The sequence below is a fragment of the Carassius gibelio genome, chromosome A10, assembly GCF_023724105.1.
Source record: "Carassius gibelio isolate Cgi1373 ecotype wild population from Czech Republic chromosome A10, carGib1.2-hapl.c, whole genome shotgun sequence".
Lineage (NCBI taxonomy): Eukaryota > Metazoa > Chordata > Actinopteri > Cypriniformes > Cyprinidae > Carassius > Carassius gibelio.
Window position 1 is genome coordinate 17,896,433 of NC_068380.1, and position 19,949 is coordinate 17,916,381.

A 19,949-nucleotide genomic window follows, 5' to 3' on the forward strand; every position below is an offset into this window, starting at 1 on the left:
CAAGCCACCCAACTTCTTGTCCAAGCTCTTGTTCTCTCCAAACTGGACTATTGTAATGCTCTCCTGGTGGGCCTTCCTGCATGTACTGTCAAGCCTCTACAACTGATCCAGAATGGCAAGTGTTGTCTTCAATGAGCCAAAAAAACCTCATCAGGTTACACTGCCTACAAGATAACCACTGGCACAGCACCAATATACCTAAACTCACTAGTTCAAACTTGCAAGTAAACGACGCCTTGTGGTGCCATCCCGAAGAGGTTCAAAATCACTCAAGGACCTTTTCCTGGATTGTGTCCAGCTGGTGGAATGACCTCCCAATCTCAATTCGAGTCTTTACGCATTTTCAAAAAGCATCTTGTTTCACCAGCACTTGACCAACTTATACTAGCACTAACCTTTACTTGTCTATCCTACTCTTGAGAAGAAGAAAAAACTTGGCTATGGGTTCTAGACTAACTGAGACTTGTCATGGCACTTGTATACTGTTGTTGTTCTCTTGTTGGTCTGATTGCTTCTATTGTTCTCATTTGTAAGTCACTTTGGATAAAAGTGTCTGCTAAATGAATAAATTTAAATGTTTTGAGGGCTCAGTGAAAAGTTGTTGTACCCTTAAAGGTTGAGTTTTTGCACCTTTTTTTCCATTTTTGGGCAAAGTGTACTATATTAGTCATGCACTTACATCCACCTGTATAATGATCACGTCCTCTTCTTTCTCCACCTGTAACTGTGGGATGACAGGCAGAGCGTCTTGTGACTCAGACATGGCCATGACCACAGACAGTGCCTCCTCTTCCTCAGCTTCCATCTTCTCCTTGCACTTCTGGTTCTGGGTCACGTCCTCGCTGTACGTGTCGTCGTCTGTGTGCGCCTGCTCTGGTGACAGCACCGCCACTTCGGACTGGAAGGTGACCGTGCTGTCTGCCGCAGGGATGGAGGTGTCCAGAAGGTCCTCCATGCTGGAGCTGAGATCGGCCGAGGCGTCTAGACCGGGGTACTGCTCCTCCACTGGAGTGAAGACAGAGTCCTCGCTGGGGATGAGAGCGGATCCGCCACTGCAGACCACGTCATCTCTGGACCTGACCTCCTGAAGGTCCAGTCTCATGTTGCTCTTCGTCCCTGGGTTTAAAGCTTTAGCTCCGTCAGCAGGACAGGGGCGAGTGGGTCTGGGCCGGTGGATCTGATTCGAGTGCAGTGGTTGAGCTTGGGTAAACACGGGCGAAGGCAGCTTCTCCGGCTCCTTACAGTCGCCTCCATTTAATCCCTTCTTACGCTGGGTATTCAGTGAGGACTGGGTGAGCCTGTTGGGCATAAAACACTGTGGCAGGGCTTTGGGGTTTTCTGGAGGGAAGGCAGAGGCGTTGGCCATGGACAGAGAAGGAAGGTTTGGGGGCTGACCGGATGATGGGGAGTTCAAACACTGACTCACGGGTCTGTTTCGGGGCTGAACGGGGGGCTTTGGAAACTCAGCAGGGCTTGTGACGACGTTTGAGAGTCTCTCTGTTATATCGTCCACAGGAGCTGAACAGGCTTGACCTGAAAGCGTCATCTTGGTGGTGTTCTGCTGTAGATCAGGGGTGGGAGAGTTTCTCTCGGTGGTGCACGGGGAGTTCTGGGGGGCTGCGGGTCCGAGGAAAGCGCTGGAGTGTGAGCTGTGCTCGGTCTGTAGGTCGTCTAGTCCCAGGTGGATGGCGTCCAGGATGTCCATCTCCTCAGCGATGGCCAGGAGACGGCGGCGCATGCGGGCGTAGTGAGTGGAGCTGGTGATGTTGAGCATGTCCAGGAGCTTCACGAAGACATGAGGCACACGCGCGACCATACGGGCGGCGCTCAGGAAGACCCGGCGAGAGAGTTTACCCACCATGGAGTGAGAGTTATCGATGGACTGCAGCGCGAAACTCAGAAGAGGCAGCAGCTTCTGGTACCTTCACATTAAATATAATAAAACAACACAGTAAAGCACTTTGCATAAAGACGGTGCAAACTGGCTTCCCTTTACATTTTACATTTGTTTTAATGATCAAATACTGAATATTATGCTGTATCCTGTGTTTTGCTTGCAGCCCTGTTAACACATTAACACACATGATTATTACTGCCAAATACGACATAAAAAGCGAACAGATACCAATCTAGCGATCACTCTTTTTGAATGATGTGCATCCCTAGAGATTTCCCAATTTGTTTGGATCGTGATTATCAAGCTCCCGATTCAGTTTGACTCAACGTTAGCTGAACGTGATGCATAAGACACACAAAATGGGAAACACTTTCGAAAGTCATTAAATTCTACAGTATTTTAAAGAAGACATAAGTGTGGCTTTCTTTAAAGAAAAACAAAGCTGCCATGATGCCAACCCGCCTCATGGAACAAGAAAGCGGCAAAACAATGGTTGTTTTTTTATTTACAAAGCTGTCAGGTCACCTACGTATCGGACAATTAGGGATGTCCCGAGCCGAATCGATGCCGAAACGGTGCTGATCAAGCATTTTTTTTTACTGATGTATCACCTTTCTTAAACTCAATCACTATTTAACGTCAGCTGTAATGCCAGTGTCAAGCAGTAGGCTGCATTATGCACCTTCCAGTAGATTTGCCAACCACAATTGGGAAAAGAGACGAACAAGTGTGTTCAGCCGCCATTAAAACCAAAAGAGTGTTTGAGCTTCCATCTTCGGTGTACATAATAATACCACTTTTGAAACGATCATTAATTCATTTACTGCTTGCTTTTATCTGCTGTCAGACTATCTGAGACGTCACTGTTTTAACACATTGCTATTTTAGTTGCGTCTTGCTTCAGTTTTGACTGACAGAATGGCATTCTGACACTGAGAGCTTAATGCTTTCTAACCATATCTCCACTTTTTCCCTTAATGTTGCAATTATTTTGCTTATTAAAATACAAGAAGTTTATATCAGTAGTTCAATATTCCACCAATGTCTTAATATAGTATATACCAATATATACATAGAGTTTCTCTTTTATATATATATATATATATATATATATATATATATATATATATATATATATATATATATATATATATATATATATATATATATATATATATATACTTTTTTATTTTTTTATTTTATTAATATACATAACTTTTACTGAATAAAATTTGGATTGATTTGAATAACTGTAATATACTTTTATTGTGCATCAAACACTAGGAATATACAAGTTAGAATATACAATATTTAATGACTCAGACATCCCTAGTGACAAAATTATTATTATTATTATTTTTTTTACAGCTGTACCAATTTTATTTCCTTTTTATGCTCACGTACATTTTATCAGTTGAAAATATCACACATGTGTCCCATTAAAATTGTTAACAGGGTTGCAAAAATGATACATCGTTAAAATGGTTCATTTAAAATAAAGAACAGAAGCGCAGTAAGATTCGGATGTATTTCTGTACCTCTCCACAGCGTTTTGGGCCTGGTTACAGTCTCCACCAGACATGATATGAGGGTAGAATTCAGCAGGAAACTCCAGCAGGAGCCGGTCGATCAGACACAGCCGACCCAGCAGTGCTTGCCAGTTACTGGCCTCCGTTTTAGAGCCCAAGATACAGCTCAGGACATAGTCAACTCCACCGATACCAATAGAGCCTGTGGACAATCAGAGAGGAAAACGTCTTTATTGCAAAAACAAACAAATAGGTGCATCCCAATTTGAATACTTATGCACTATTCTATGAGACCTTGTAATGTATTGTGACTGGTGCGTTCATACTGAAAATGCCAAAAAGTGTTACTTTCTACAGTACACTCAACTGTCACAGCTATATTTTGTACCTGCTTTGAGGATTTCTCTTCCCACAGCGAGTTCCCCCATTTGACCTTTGCACAGCTCCAGCAGGGTGGAGATGGACAGCTGACTGGTGCGACTGGGAGCACAAGAAGAAAAACACTTCGCATTCACAGGCAACACAACAATGTGAGGTACTTTTCTGAACATTCCCAAAAAAGGTTGCTACTTGATCCTCCGTCAAGTTCTGATTGGTTTTTTGAGCAAACAACAATGAAAGATTATAAAAGATTTCAAACAGATAACTTAAAATCCTAATATTATCACTTCAACAGACACCAGCATGTGTTATTAATCTGTTTGTTCCAGCGCCTGACCACCAGGTGGCGTCACCCTGTTAACTTCAGAGCCTAGATGTGATTCGATGTACATCAGGTCTGATTGTGTTCAGGTGGGGTCAGATGAACTGGGTCCTCAGGCCTCAGTCAGAGCTGTTCTCAAGCGTGTACCTGTTAGCGTCCGCACACTTGAGCAGGATGGTGTCCACCACGGGCCGCAGCAGCTGCTGTAATCGAGTGCGCTCCGACACCGAGTGACAGGGGGTGTACACCAGCATCGCCCGCAGGGTTTTCTGAAACAAACAAACTCTTAATACAGATCCACACAAGCACAGACATACCATGTTCAGGACAGAGGTGCGTGTTGTGGATTCTCAGAGCTGCACGATTAGCTGAAATAAATTAGCTGCTGTTAATAAAAGAGAAGCTTTAATGGTTTTACACCAAAATAAAAGCTTGACATTAAGACAGCAATTAATATTATGTTGTTATATGCTGTATATGTTTTATGTGGAATGTGTTGCAATTTTACTGTCATACCGTGATTTTAAAAATAATAATTTATTTTACAGTGGAACAATACAATAGCCATTTTTATTTAATTTAATATATTTAGCCATAAAAACAACATGATTATAGTCGCACTGATAACTGTGTGTATATATATATATATATATATATATATATATATATATATATATATATGTATATATATATATATATATAAATAAAACTATTGTAGTAATATTGAAATATTATTATATAGAATTAAAATATAATTAATGGTCAAATTGTGCCACCCAGATCACAGCAAACAAGATTTTCCCTCAAATTATGTGTGTGTGTGTGTGTGTGTGTGTGTGGTGTGTCTAAATATGTGAGAGTATGAGTGTGTGTGTGTGTGTGTGTGTGTGTGTGTGTGTGTGAGAGAGAGAGAGAGTGTGAGTGAGTGTGTGAGAGTATGAGTGTGTGTGTGTGTATTTGTGTGTGTGTGTCTGAATATGTGAGAGTATGAGTGTGTGTGTGTGTGAGAGAGAGAGAGAGTGTGAGTGAGTGTGTGAGTATGAGTGTGTGTGTGTGTCTGAATATGTGAGAGTATGAGTGTGTGTGTGTGTCTGAATATGTGAGAGTATGAGTGTGTGTGTGTGTGTGTGTGTGTATGTATGTGAGTGTGAGAGTGTGTGAGTATGAGTGTGCGTGTGTGTTTGTGTATGACTGTGTATGAGATTGTGAGTGTGCGAGTGATTGCAATTGTGTGTGTGAGTGAGTGTGTGAGTGCGTGTGTGTAAGAGTGAGTGTGTGTGAGTGTGTGTGTGTGTGAGTGTGTGTGTGTGCGTGTGTGTTAGAGAGAGTGTTCACTCTGACCCTGACTCTCAGAGGGAGCTGGGAGTGGTGACTGATAGCACATCGCTCTGGAGCGCTGCCCAGCATTGATTAACCCACCACACACTCCCTCCTGAAAACAAACACACACTCTACCGACTGCACACTCACACAAGACTAAAGGCTAAAATCCTGGCTCCAATAATGCCCTTCTGCTTGCAAAAATAACTCCAAGTCCAAGTAAAGAAAAGAAGAGTGAAACATTATGACATTTAAACTCGCCACACTTGGTCCACAAGACTTCTGATCATCCTAACGCTACAAAACACACTTCACTACGCTGCAGTGTTTACAGAGCAGACTAACGCAAGCTAACAACCCAAGGCTTCTGTCCCTGATATTTTTAGTTCACAGAGAAGGCCGTCTTTCTGGTGCGTGTTCGAAGAATATAGAAAAACAGCTGGAAAGCCCCGAAAGGACAAAACGCTTGTTGTTTTCGTAGAGGCGGCTCACTGCAGCACAGAGCCTGAGGGAAAGACACCATCCCACAAGTCCAAGCAGCAACAGCGATTGTTTTTTTGGTTTTGTGTTTTTAAAGTAAGAGAAATAGGTTAAGAGACAAAGAAAAAAAAAGAAACCTTTCTTTTCCAGCTTCGGTCTGAGGATCCCTGCTGCTTCCAGACTTCCTTGTTCGAGGTGAACTTTAAAACTAGCCAGCGTGGTTTGTTGAACTTTAGAGCTCAGTACGGTTCAGATAACCTCAGATCAAAGTTGACAAAAGGAAATAAAAATGCTTTTATATCTATTAGAAACGAACAGATATCAGCTAGAACCGAAGTTAACGGTTTGGCACGAGTGAAAAGTATCAAGGGCCTGATGTCTGTTTTATTGCTTGGGATTTCTGTCATTGTACAGCTTTTCTTTTGTTTATTGGGTAAAAGCAGTAAGTGGTCCCTTTTTTCTTGATAATTCTTTAAATTAGAATACATTTAAAAAAAACAGCTGTTCTCTATCCAGATCTTTTTCATGGATGACAAACAAAAAACATTTAAAGTTACATCTTAAAGAGTTAAAATGTCAAAAACATATTTATTTCATCTATATCTATATAGGTCACGTAAACATCTGTGAGACTATGTGGTGACCCTCTACTATGGTCCGAGATCAAGTCGCCCTGATGACTGTAGGAGCTCTTGGTGAATAGCTGGTGCAGTGTTGTGCAACTTCCTTTGCACTTCTGTGAAATCTGTCTTGTTCATATGATCACAACAGAAGCATCACGCTGTGTGTTCACATGATCACAGCAGGGGCCCGTGATTAAACAAAAACATGCTGAAACATGCACGTAACCTAAGAGTCAGTGCACGAAACCAGAGCAGCCTGATTAATTCACACACTTATAGTGATGTCTAACCGCCAATGCACTACTGTACTGTGTGTTTGATGTTGCTGTATCCCAAGCCTGTCAGTGTTTCTGCATGCTTTAATTAAGCTGATTTTAAGACTTTAAAACAGCTATTTAGTATAGAAGATTTTCTGAATACATTAAAAGGAACACAATGCATCAGTAAGTTCTCAATGTGAATGTCTAAGGAGCAGAGATGATTTATATTTGCATCCCAAACTGATTTAAGGATGATTAGATATTTATACTGGAAAACAAAAATATTGAAGAGATATTTTTTTTGCAGTGCATGCAACATTTAATGTCATGACTTTATGAATTTAAGTCTTTCTGCTCTGATTTAAGACTTTTTAGGCCACGTGTCCACCAAAGGATTTTTTTTTTTTTTACTTCAGGCTCTGTTTTCAGGCTGAAGTAAGACGTGCAGAAACCCTGTCCGATCCTGGTGCAGTGGTAAGTGTGGCATCAGTAACACAGAGGTGTAGCATCTCACCAGTGCTGCCACATAGACTTTGTAGACGGGGTCAGCGCAGACCATGGAGAGCACGCTACAGCAGGACTCCACCACCACGTCTCCGGACGCCTCCCCTGCAGCTGTCCCCAGCCCCGCTCCGGCCAACAGGAGGGCGCCGCTCACGTCATGGGACAGCCTCCGAAGAGCCATTTCTCTGATGTTCCAGTTTCGGGAAAAAAGACAGCCTACCAGCTCCAAACCAAACACCTGAGACGGAGCATGAACACACAAAACCCTGCAGTTAATAAATAAAGAAACTGTAATAACAAAAGAAATGAAAAAAGGACAAAGCTTTCTTGTATTTATAATTTTTAGTGATTTACATGTTAAGTCAATGTAAAGACGCAAATAGACATCCTGCGGTGCGATTTGCGCGAATGAGATGGCGCAAAAGACGTGATCGTGCAATAAACGCATAGTTACAACTACATTTCATGACACGATAACAGAAATATTTTGAAAATTATCTGAATTAATGGTGGTTGAAATCACAATGCTGCGTGAACTCACCTGGCAGAGGCCCCTCCCATAACACGAATTCGCATCTGTTGTGAAGTTAATTTCACGAGTGAATGAGGCAAATAAACTCAAAATGTTCAAACATGCAACTACGTACGAATTAGGGCCATTACATAGTCAATGCAATACACCGCTCACGCAACGGGGTCACGTGATATTCAGATCAAAATGGCAACTGAAGAAGAGGTGCATTCTATGCAACAAAGGCAGCGCAGATAAAGGCGGTGGTAAGTTCGCCCTTTAAATCACGGGCACTTTTCCAGTCCGTTTTCACCTTATCTCTTATTTCTCCCATTGTAGTTGCAACCTCTCTCCAGGTATTTTTCAACGCTATTTTATTGGAGTGTAATTGCGATGAACTATCATATAAATGTGGATGTGTACGTATAAGCTCGGATAATTTTTCCTCTTTGTCCGCCAGTGTATTCAAACATAATATACTTGAATTAATGTACAATAGTTGCAATGTCACCCCCACCGACAATGCATAGTATTGCGTGCATCGACGAGTCGCGTATTAAAAACTAGGACGCCACATTTGGCTACGCACGACGCATTATGGTGATCGAAGAGTAGCAATGCGTAGCCTTTTGGGACGCGTATGCATAACGATGCGTTGACTATGTAACGGCCCTTATTCACGCAAGTCACGTTTGATGTGAATGCACAGTAACAACTACAAATGCACTTTTTTTTGCATTACAGTAACAAGAATTTAGATGTAAAACATGTCAGTTTATGTGAGATTCTTTAAAATATAATGAATATTATTTCTAATTTTATTATTATATCGATGGACAATATTTAAATCAATCCTTCTCTTCTTGTTGTAAAGGGACGGGTCAAATATTTAAATTCTTTCATTTAATCAACTTCACTTGAATTTGAATTGACTTTCTTCTCTGGAACACAAACAATATTTTGACGAACGCTTTCGGTTCCCACTGACTTGCATTATTTTTTATGAGCATAAAATAGAAGTCTTATGTGAACTTGGTTACCCACATTCTTTAAAATATCTCCTTTTATGATCAACAGAAAAAAGAGAGGTATACAAGTGTGAAACCACACATTTTTGGGGGTTTATGAATGGTGATTTCACTTCATGATCTCGCATCTTTATATTTGTGTACTCTGCATGTTGAGCGCACCTTGATCCAGGGTTCGGCGAGCTCGGTGTATGTCTGAGGGATGTGCTGTACTCCATACTGAGGGAGAGAGAAGTCCCCCTCCTGTCCCGTTCTCGAGCTCTCGGTGTGAAGAGATGAAGAAGAAGCAGCTGTTTGACTCTGAGAGGGGTTTGTTGTGCTTTCCACTGTAGATGGTGCTTCATAACTACACACACAAATACACAGAGATACATGAACGCTTCTCTCTTTAACTTTCTATTCAAGAATCATCAAATATACATCAATACAAAAAAAGATCAAATGAAGGATCATCTAACACTGAAGAGTGGAGTAGTGAATAAATCTCACTAATCACAGGAACAAATTACATGTACAATATATTAAAATAGACATCGGTTAAATTGCAATAATGTTTAACAATATTTCTTTTTCTATTGTAAAGCGTCCCTGAGCCCTGGAAAGTCACTTCACTTCACTTCACTTTCACTTCTTTGAAAAACAAACAAAAAAACAAGATCTCAACCCCAAATATCTGAATGGTAGCCAGCTGAAGTATCAGGATAAAACGTTTGGTTGTCATGTTTCTTATTAGCAGATATACTGTAATAACTCAATCCAACATTTATCAGTTGGTCTGCTGGAAAACTAGTATTTTGTATTATTTTGTTCTTCTTTTGTACGCCACTTTAGACGAAAGCTTCTGCTGAATGCATGAATGATCGGGTCATTATACATAACTTTTATTCTAATTCGTTTTTTGCCAGAGCAAATAGTAGCGAACTTCTTTAACCATTAATGTTTATAACAAACTGCTGCACCAACAGAACTCAGTCTCAGGTTGAAATACTGGTCAATTCTCCATGGCACATCATTAACATGTGTTTTGCACAGAAATAGTGACTGATTGTAAAAGACAGTTTACACTAATGACAGCCATAGTGTCGTATAACACAACAAAACAAAGCATGTGTAAGCGCGAACACCTCACAGAAACATCTGTGGTTTGTGTTTCTTGTAACCTGAGACAATAAGACCAATGGAGGGGATTTACTTCATGAAATTAGAATAATTGCTGTTTCTTAATGAAGAAACATGAGGATTTGGTTACGTGCGTCTCTGTGGATGGTTTGCGGGAAGTTGGACTGACTAGCCGCTAGCATGTGAATCCCGGACAGACGCAGACATGGCTGGTGCCGGCCTGTTTCGCTCACCTAACCACCAGAGAGGAGTCGACACCATCCCACCCTGACCCCAGTCTCACATCTCAGAGTAAACACAAACAGGACAAATCCCACAGACGTATGTCCTGAACTTCATCAGTTAGCGCTCTAGCTGCTCTGCATTCTTCAACTCCATCTGTGTTTGGGCTTGTTGGGTCTGAGCCTGCCTGCCCGGGTTTGTGTTAGTCAACTGCACGCCTCCTTAAACACGAAAATATTCCTGAGGTACTCCGTCTGTAACTGTAGCTTCAATGAATGTATCCATCTTGAATTCTCCAGGCTTCGAGCACATTTCTAACTCTTTACCTGTAAAAATCATGAGACTTCCACTTGGCTCTACACAGAGGGCAGATTAACGGGTCCTGATTTCTCCGGCACTCCTCGGCCCCTGAAAAACAAACAGGACACGAGAGATGTTCACCAAACTCATCACATGTCAGGGGATCTAGGGCTAGAAATGGGTCATGGTGCTCATGCAACAAACAGCTAGTCAAGACTTCAAACCGTCTTCTGTGAGCAGTGTTCCTGTTATTACATGTAATCGGTCTTCGGTGGGGATTATGACGGTTTTGGGGATCATCTGTGACATGAGCACTGATATTTTTCTTGCCACTGTCACCTTTGGCTTACTTAGTTGCAGACACTTAATATTAGGCAATACTGTCGATTTGATTGCACAGACACTGTTTGAACTGAAGTGAACTAAGCGCGACGATGGCATCACTGGATCAACAATGAATGGACTTTACCTGAAAAAGCATAACTGAATTCTGTTTGCATTATTGAAACATTACTGTAAATCTGCTCTGAGACAATCTGTATTGTATAAAGCGCTATATTAATAAAGGTGACTTGACTACTTACATATGGACATGCAGTGATGGTGGAGTTTGTTTCGGCAGCCCTCTTCACACACCGTCAGACTTTCCTCATCTAGCATGTCCAACAGACAGATGGGGCACATCTGCTCCTCCTCGTCCTTCATGCTGCTCACAGGAGTACAGTAAAATAAAGTTAAAGCCACTGTTTCATATTCAGTTATATCGAGCTGTGGACACTAATGATGACTGAGGTAAAATGAAATTCTACGTGACATTGTTTACTCCCGCTCTCTCTCGTGAAACCAACAAGTAAGAGACTAAAACTTTAGTTTTTCAACTTGCTGCTAGAGACTGGCTCCAAAAGAGAGTCAGTCCCATAGACCACCCATGTTAAAATGCCCAAGTTTACAGCAGACAGCCTGCTACAAAAAGTGGTTTTGGTCTACATAGCTAATTTTGCCCTTCATGTCAATTGTGAGGGGGTGATTTTTTTCAATAACTCATCCCTTACAATTATATTAAGCCTTAAAGTTCTGCATAATTAAGGGTGTGGCCACTTGAGTGACAGGTGGATTGCTTCTGCTTACACTGTCGTCAAACAAGGTGGGCGTGGCTTCAGCAACCAGCTCCAGCCTCTTTGCCCATTTTCTATTATCTCGGGGAGACGCGCTGCCAAGATGGCTACATTGAGCTTCAAAAACGCCCTTCATAAATCTACGGGTGATGGACGAACACTACGTCCATGTTTCTATACAGTCTATGGTTTATACACGATCTGTCGCTGCATCAAAGAGCGCCAAAATTGCATTTACTGTTTGAATTATCAGATTTTTTATTTTTGAAAGAACACTATAACTAGACGTTTCCCATGGAGTTCTGCTCATGCAGTGGTTAAAACAATGCTAAATGCACTTACCATTACACCACTAATAAATAATGAAGACGTTTGATACATACTCCTAGAACTATTAGATTATATAATTACTAATATAATAGAAAAATAATGCAATTACACAGACGGATGATATGACCCCTTTAAAAACAGCAAGTATGATCAGATCCCCAGTCAGCCAGCATAGCCTGAAATCACATCGTTCAAGCAGATCAGAGGGTCTCTGGAGCGGCACAGACCTGCTTTCGTTGCTGGATGGAGAGGCGCTGGAGGTACATGTGGTGTGAGAGTTGGACATGCGGGACACAAACTTCTGGATGGTGCTGCGTGAAGGGGCTTTGATGCGCGAGCTGCGGCGACTGTGGTACTTCTGAAACAAGCTCTCCACCTGACAGAGATCAGACCATCAGTGTGTGCTGAGCTTGAGCGACGGCACAGAGCTCGTCGTGATGTGTCTCCTCACCTCAAAGTTCTTCAGGGTCTTCCTCCACAGAAGAGGGTCTGACGGCTCCAGCTGAAAGACTCGGAGCATGACGAAGAGCACGTGGATGCAGAACGTCCCTCGGCCACAGCTACACGTCTGCTCAACAGAACCGAAATCATATAATGATGAAAAACTATATAATAATATAAAACAAATATCTGTTTTAGTTTAGTTTTTAGTGTTTTCTCTCATAATAAAGTCATTTCAGCTTAACAGTATCACATTTATTTGCCAAATGACATGCAAGATGCCTGTATTAGCTCACCTGTGGACCAATGAACACCCGGAATTTGTTGTCAGGACTGTCTCCACCAATCAAGAATGAATTGGGTCCGATCTGCTGCAGCAGGTAGAGGCGGGCTCTCATGACCTTGTTGACCCTGCGGTTGGTCTCCTCTGGACTATATGGGGAAAAGCCATCAGGGGAGGGAGCTCTCCGAGGGGGCGTCACCCTCCCGCTCTGTAACACGTTCACAAACCAACAGGTTAGATTGAGACTGAGATGCTTGGTTGAAAAAAACGTAATCAATTTGTATAGCTAAACTGAATTAATTTCAGAATTGATGCATTTTGTTATATCAACACTGTTCCTGAACTAAAATGAATGCGAGTTGAATCTAAACGGACTTGACCTGAATAACAACAAACTCACAGGCACTGGGGATCCTCTCCGTCTGCGCAGACCCGGAGAATCAGGCTTCCCGGCGGTCTTCGTGGAGGACGAGGAGGAGGAAGAGGAAGGTCCAGGCGAAGGGCTGCGCTGGCCTCTGCTTTGAGAGGAAGATGAGCTGTGACTGTCGCTTCCCGCCTCAGTGCCGTCTGCTCTCAGAGGAATGGGCTTCACTACCTGAGATTAGATGAACCAGGAAAACAAAAGCCATTTCTTCATTTGCCTCTTTATTTTGTCTTGTAGAGTCATATCTGCCTATATTTGAACAATACATTTCTGACACTATTCAATAACCGCCCCGTTAACAGATCCACAGTTTACTTCAAAACTTCTCACTTCCTGTTCCTTCATCCAAACATTTTTCATCCATTTTTGGCAATCGAGCATGTGATTAAATGATTTAACCATTAACAGTAGTTAACAATAGTTAACTAGTTAAATAATCCAGTGGTTTAAATGTTAACCGTAGAATCGCAGAGAATCATTAATGCTGTTTGGTGACAGTATGATCTGATTAGTTTCGTCTGTACCATCGGCCCTCTCCTGCTCCGTCTCTCCAGCCACTCGCTCTTCCAGGTGGGCATACAGGTGGCCTTGAGCTTCTCTCGGATCAAGCGCTCTTCTGGCCGGTCCTCCATCTTCTGCAGCCCGCGCAGAGTCTCCTTGCTCTCCATGTCTCGACTGCAAAGAGAAGGAGGATAATAAGCATGTGTGTGTGAACTAATATCTTACAGAATTCCACAGTTATTTTCCTACAATGAGCACAGATGTGCGCTAGTGCTTGAACGATGTGGATTTATTTTATGACCAAGAAGGGAAACCAGTGGCCAACAGAAAGCTGAACTATGTGATATGATCAAACAATTGAATTAAAATATAGTAAATAATATATGCAATGAAATAAATATTTATCGCGCATATACAGGTGCATTTCAAAAAATTAGAATGTTGTGAAAAAGTTAATTTCAGTAATTCTGCTCAAATTGTGAAACTCGTGTATTAAATAAATTAAATGCACACAGACTATGAGCTTTTCCATTCTTCCTCCAGACTCTAGGACCTTGGTTTCCAAATTAAATACAAGAAAATTGATCTCATCTGAAAAGAGGACTCAGGACAACTAGGCAACAGTCCAGTTCTTCTTCTCTGTCCAGTTAAGACGCCTCTGATGTTGTCCGTGGTTCAGTAAATCTCTTGACACGTCTGTGTGTGTTTGCTCTTGATGCCTTGACCCCAGCCTCAGTCCATTCCTTGTGAAGTTCACTCAAATACTTCAATCAATTTTGCTTGACAATCCTCATAAGGCTGTGGTTCTTTTTCTTCCACACTTTTTCCTTCCATTCAACTTTCTGTTAACATGCTTGGATACAGCACTCTGTGAACAGCTTCTTTGGCAATGAATGTTTGTGGCTTAACCTCCTTGTGAAGGGTGTTAATGATTGTCTTCTGGACAACTGTCAGATCAGTCTTCCTTATGATTGTGTAACCTAGTGAACCAAACTGAGAGACCATGTTGAAGGCACATGAAACCTTTGCTGGTGTTTTGAGTTTATTATCTGATTGGTCACCATATTCTAATTTGTTGTGAATTGGTGGGCTTTTGTTAAATGTGAGCCAAAATCATCACAATTAAACGAACCAAAGACTTAAACTACTTCAGTCTGTGTGCATTGAATTTATTTAATTCACAAGTTTTATAATTTGAGTTGAATTACTGAAATAAATGAACTTTTCTATGACATTCTAATTTATTGAGATGCACCTGTATTTACTAAATTAAAACTATTTTCAAATGAGGAGGAGGAAACGGGAAAGCAAGCAACGCTCGCCTCACTCTTATGCATTGGTTTTGTTTCCAAAGCGTCAACAGACACAACAATACAAGGGCACTTGCATCTCAACAGCGTTCACATAATCCAAATAAATCAAACTCTGACGTCTAAAGAACCAGGGTGTGCACCAAAAGTGCTATTGTGAAAGACCCCCTTATAGAATGACTAAAAACAAATTCATTCATGAATCTGGTAAGTCTGTATTGCACTAGCAATAATATTTACTAATAGAAAGGTTAATGCTATCATGGACTCATAAACCGCTTACCATTTATATTTTATTAGACAAAAATGTTAAACAAAGACAGCAAACTAATGAAGCGCTCCTGAGCATCTGCACTGGTGCTGTCAATATTAAGGTCCTGGCACTGTCGATATAAAAGACCCACTTCCAACACTTATCAGCTGATTTCCAATTATTAAAAATGGCAAATAACACCCCTATCACCATTATACATTGTGCAGCATCTGTGTAAGCTTCGTAACAACTTTGCATTTCTACAGTCACATAAACTAAAATAATATTAACACACAAAAGTCATTTTATTTTTTTCCCAGTCAAAATAGAAAGTGATGAGATAAAAAGTTGTCTACAACAAAAACTAAAAGACATTGATCCAACAACACATTGGCTTCACTGGCTGCCTTCAGTCAATGTGTAGATTTGACCATCTTCAAACGAGGAACAGCACAATATGCAGCGATAAATGCTAAGCACATTTACTCATCAACAAATGACTAAGGAGACTGGATCAATCTGACAGAAAAGTGCAGTGTGGTCCACAGACATTATGTGCAGATGTGGCTAACATCAGAGCAGTATCTATAGCTCGAGGTTTTATGTGTTGTACCGATACATTGTTAGTCATTAGACTGATGCATTGTTTCGCATGGATTAAGTACATGTATGTTTGCTTGACAAAGTCTATAAAGTTGTGAAATGTGCAGAAAAGACTTGCAATGGTTCTAAAAACAAAGATTTCATGTCACAAAAAAGCCTTTTTGTTGCATGTAGTGAATGGAGGAAGAACTGCGTCATTTACCAATTCACACAAGATCAAAATCACACAGGGTCTCATTAACCATCATTGAAGTGAATGTTGGAAAAGCCCCTAAACCACCCACCAGAGACCGAGAGATAGAGAGAGACAGAACATAAACAGAGACGGTGAGAGAGAGCAGGATGAGCAGCTGTGGAGCGTGTCCATCTTTACCGGGCAGCAGGATCACTGGTGTCCCATCGGCTCTTCAGCTTCCTCGATAAGCAGCAGTGAGCGCTGCGTAACAATAACAACCCTAGGACAGGAAAACCAGACTTCCTGTGCTCCCCCAGTCAAATCAAATGAGGAAGTGCTGTGACGTCTCAGAAACTGCAAAAATATTACAGTACCGTTATCTGCTGACTGTTTATACTACTTTACCAAAACTGTGGGGCTAATCCAAATACTACTCCATTGATTCTAAAATGATTATATATATATATATATATATATATATATATATATACTCCCAAAGTTGATTGGTTACGTAAATGGTTAAATGGTGGATTCATAGAGGTAATTTGCAATTAGACTGCGAATGCAATTAGAGGTCATGTGCCAATTTAGCAGACAATACAAATAATGTCAATGTCAGATATATTTTAGAATATACCGTTATGTATACTAATTATGATAATTGAATAGATCGTTTTGAATGTGATGGCTTACACAATAAAAAATATTAGGGGTGGTTTTTCAAGTAATCAAATGTAAAACATCTTATTGGACTATATAAAATAAAGATAATTTATTAAAGTTATAAAAGCTCTTTAATGAAGAGCGGTGAGTGATTTTCTTTCATTTTCTTGGATTAACATTACAGCAGCCAGTAGCTAAATTAGGAGCGGTCACTTTAATAGACGATGAACGCATCCAATATAATACACATCCCATTTTTTTCCTCAACTGTTTACTTTCACTTAAGAAATAACTGACAGTTTTTTCGAGCATAATTTCCAAGGTGGATATTTTGACAATTTTTTGTATGTATTTGTCGGCACAAGAGCAAAAATAAGCAAATTCAATGTTCAAGTGTTTTGAGATGCCTTTCTCTGCGCGAGCCCTGAAAACAAGAACACAGCGAGTACTGAATTGTGCTCTTTCACATCTTTTTGTTTGTTCAAACTGCGATTTGTATTTGTTTGTTCAGGTGCAGGAGGGACTTCGCAGAAGAGAGCTCGGTTCAGTGTCGCTGTCCGTGATACGGGTGGTTAAATTCGCGGTCCAGCGCCAACCGATCTAGTGATCCAGGGGGGGGGGGGGGGGGGGGGTTACCGACATGCGGAGGGTGACTTTTTTTAACAATTTGTTTACACTTTTTAATAAAATATAAAAAAAAAAAAGAATAAGAAATAAAATACTGCGGCAAAGTTCTCCACTAAATAAAATACTCTCAGTCTCAAACCAATATCATATAATAAAATATAATGACAAATATAAATAATAGGGGTGTAACGATACGCGTATTCGTATTGAACCGTTCGGTACGAGGCTTTCGGTTCGGTACGCGGTACGCATTATGTACCGAACGGTTCGTTGGACTAATTAATTAAATTTGGAAAATAAAAAAAGGTGTGTGAAATATAATGTTATGCGTTCAACAAGGTAGCCCAATTACCCAAACGACGTAACAGGCAATGCCCCTGACACCCCCGAAGAAAAAAAAACACCAACTTATATGTTTATGTTAGGCTACTCAGTCAGGCGCTCGCTCACTCAGTACGCGCTGAAGGCTCGGTACGGAGCCCCGCACGTCACCTGTAGGAGAGAAAAAACATCAATCCGTGGCGACGGTTTTGCAATCCGTCCCCTCAGTTTATAAACCGTGCTCATGAATTAATAAACTGTTCACTCGGTTTAACAAATCGTACCCAGGATTAACAAACCGTGCCCACGAATTCCCAGTCCGTGCGTTTAGATAAACCGTACCCTCGGTTTTTGAATCCGTACCCACGAATTCATAATCCGTGCGCACGCTTTCGCAATCCGTTCCCTCGGATTTGAAAACTGACACGCATTTTACACTTAACAGTGAAACATGCATCTAACTCCGGCAGGTGGGGTGAGGTGGGTGGAGCTTAGTATAATAAAATCACAAAAATAAGTCTTCATGTTAAGAAAGAATTGTACACAAGCATTTCCAAAACTGTCCAAAGGTTATTTAAAAATAAAGCAATTCACAAATTATTTTATGACAAATATTTTTACTGTCTTGTACTCATTTATTTAGCCTACAAATTAAAATTATAAAAAATAACTTTATTTTTATTTGTATCATTATTATATATTATTAAACAGGTTATGCATAAGAATCTTTTATCCAAAATAACTTACAAAAGAGGAAAAAATTACTCCAGAGTCAGTCACAATGCCAGGTTTATTGCACAATAATAATCAAGTGCTATTATAGATTATCAGCAATTGAACAAGGTTTTAATGCGCATCTTTCTTATTAAATCTTTGTATTCCACCTCGTACTACACTTGATAGAGAATCACTTAAGACACTTTGCTGTAAACCTATTCCACATAATAATATTCAATAAAACTGTATGTTAACACGTAGGAGTTTGCTGCATGAATCCGTGAGTACGGTTTACAAATCCGAGGGAACGGATTGCGAAAGCGTGCGCACGGATTATGAATTCGTGGGTACGGATTCAAAAACCGAGGGTACGGTTTACAAAATCTAAGTGCACGGATTGGAAATTCGTGGGCACGGTTTGTTAATCCGTGGGCACGATTTGTTAAATCGAGTGAACAGTTTATGAATTCGTGAGTACGGTTTATAAACTGAGGGGACGGATTGCAAAACCGTCGCCACGGATTGCTTTTTTTTTCTCCTACAGGTGACGTCCCGGGCTCCGTATACGGACATCACCGCAGCGAATGGTGCATTTACGTTATAGCCGCGGATATGAGACCTTACTCTGTAGTGGAAAACGCAGGTTTTAAGAACATGCTTAATGTAATTGAGCCCCATTACAATATTCCTTCACGAGCCCATTTCAGACAGACCGTAATTCCTGCTTTGTTCCAAAAAACATAAGCCCAAATAGAGAACCAATTGAGTAAAAACACACTAAATATAAAGAGTTATAGAGTTCCATATAAAAAGAGTTACATCTTTGTATTTGTTCATAACCACTACAACAATATTACATTTAATTAAAAAAAAATTTTTTATAAGGAGCTATTTTTGTTTTATACAGTATGCTGCTAAGAAAACACCATAGAAGATGGGTAAAGAATAGCTCCATCATTGTTCAATGTAAAAAAAACACATACTTTGTTAGTTTTAATAAATAAAACATTTTTTAAAAAATCAAGGAAATTTATCTGCCAATTTTTTCTTTTTGCTGTATCTAAAACGTACCGAACCGTACCGAACCGAACCGTGACATCAGTGTATTGAACCGAACCGAACCGTGAATTTTGTGAACCGTTACACCCCTAATAAATAACTATGATTACATTGCAGCATTACCAATCCCAGCTTGTAGGCCTGCTCATTTTTAAAAAATATAACTTTTCCCAAGTGTAAATTTGCAACATCAGCCGTTTCAGTTTTTAGACCTGCTCAGATTTCGTTATTGCGTTGGACCGATCGGAATTAAGAGCAAAGGTCTGTTTAAATGCCGACAGGAGCTTGGTTTGAATTACTATCGTTTTTTTTTTCTAGTTGTAGTGATGTTCACACTCGCGTGATGCCTTTTGAAAACCTTAGAATCAGCTGCAGGGCGGGATTTGGGCATAGGATTTGGGGGGATTTGCGCTGAACGCGGAGACTTCCACCACTTAATATGTTCGCTTGAAAACATGAAAATGTACCTAATGTTCCGCACACAAAATATTGCATTCGGTCATTTGTACACACACACACACAGGATAAAATAAAAATTGCATCTATAACAGTTCACTGGCATATTAAAAGTGATATTGTCAATATATAATGCAATATTTTTTAAAGATTTTTTTTTAATACTACTGCCATC

At 40.5% G+C, this 19,949-nt stretch overlaps 1 protein-coding gene across 2 annotated transcripts in view; it reads right to left on the reverse strand.

Annotated features, from left to right (window-relative positions):
* The window catches only part of LOC128021431 (mitogen-activated protein kinase kinase kinase 1), a 47,956-nt gene that overhangs the window by 9,029 nt on the left and 18,978 nt on the right, over positions 1-19,949 (reverse strand). Inside the window, exons 1-14 of one of the 2 annotated variants that reach the window (XM_052608585.1) lie at positions 16,130-16,262; positions 13,614-13,764; positions 13,066-13,260; positions 12,679-12,873; positions 12,393-12,509; positions 12,169-12,317; positions 11,081-11,202; positions 10,523-10,604; positions 9,018-9,201; positions 7,327-7,554; positions 4,277-4,398; positions 3,815-3,906; positions 3,436-3,628; positions 680-1,922 (exon numbers count right to left, since the gene is read on the reverse strand). In XM_052608585.1, the coding sequence (XP_052464545.1) occupies positions 680-1,922; positions 3,436-3,628; positions 3,815-3,906; positions 4,277-4,398; positions 7,327-7,554; positions 9,018-9,201; positions 10,523-10,604; positions 11,081-11,202; positions 12,169-12,317; positions 12,393-12,509; positions 12,679-12,873; positions 13,066-13,260; positions 13,614-13,757 (3,066 nt within the window). In that variant the 5' untranslated portion in view covers positions 13,758-13,764; positions 16,130-16,262. Of the gene's footprint in view, positions 1-679; positions 1,923-3,435; positions 3,629-3,814; positions 3,907-4,276; positions 4,399-7,326; positions 7,555-9,017; positions 9,202-10,522; positions 10,605-11,080; positions 11,203-12,168; positions 12,318-12,392; positions 12,510-12,678; positions 12,874-13,065; positions 13,261-13,613; positions 13,765-16,129; positions 16,263-19,949 lie in introns of those variants that run through there. The other variant, XM_052608584.1, reaches the window with a different exon arrangement.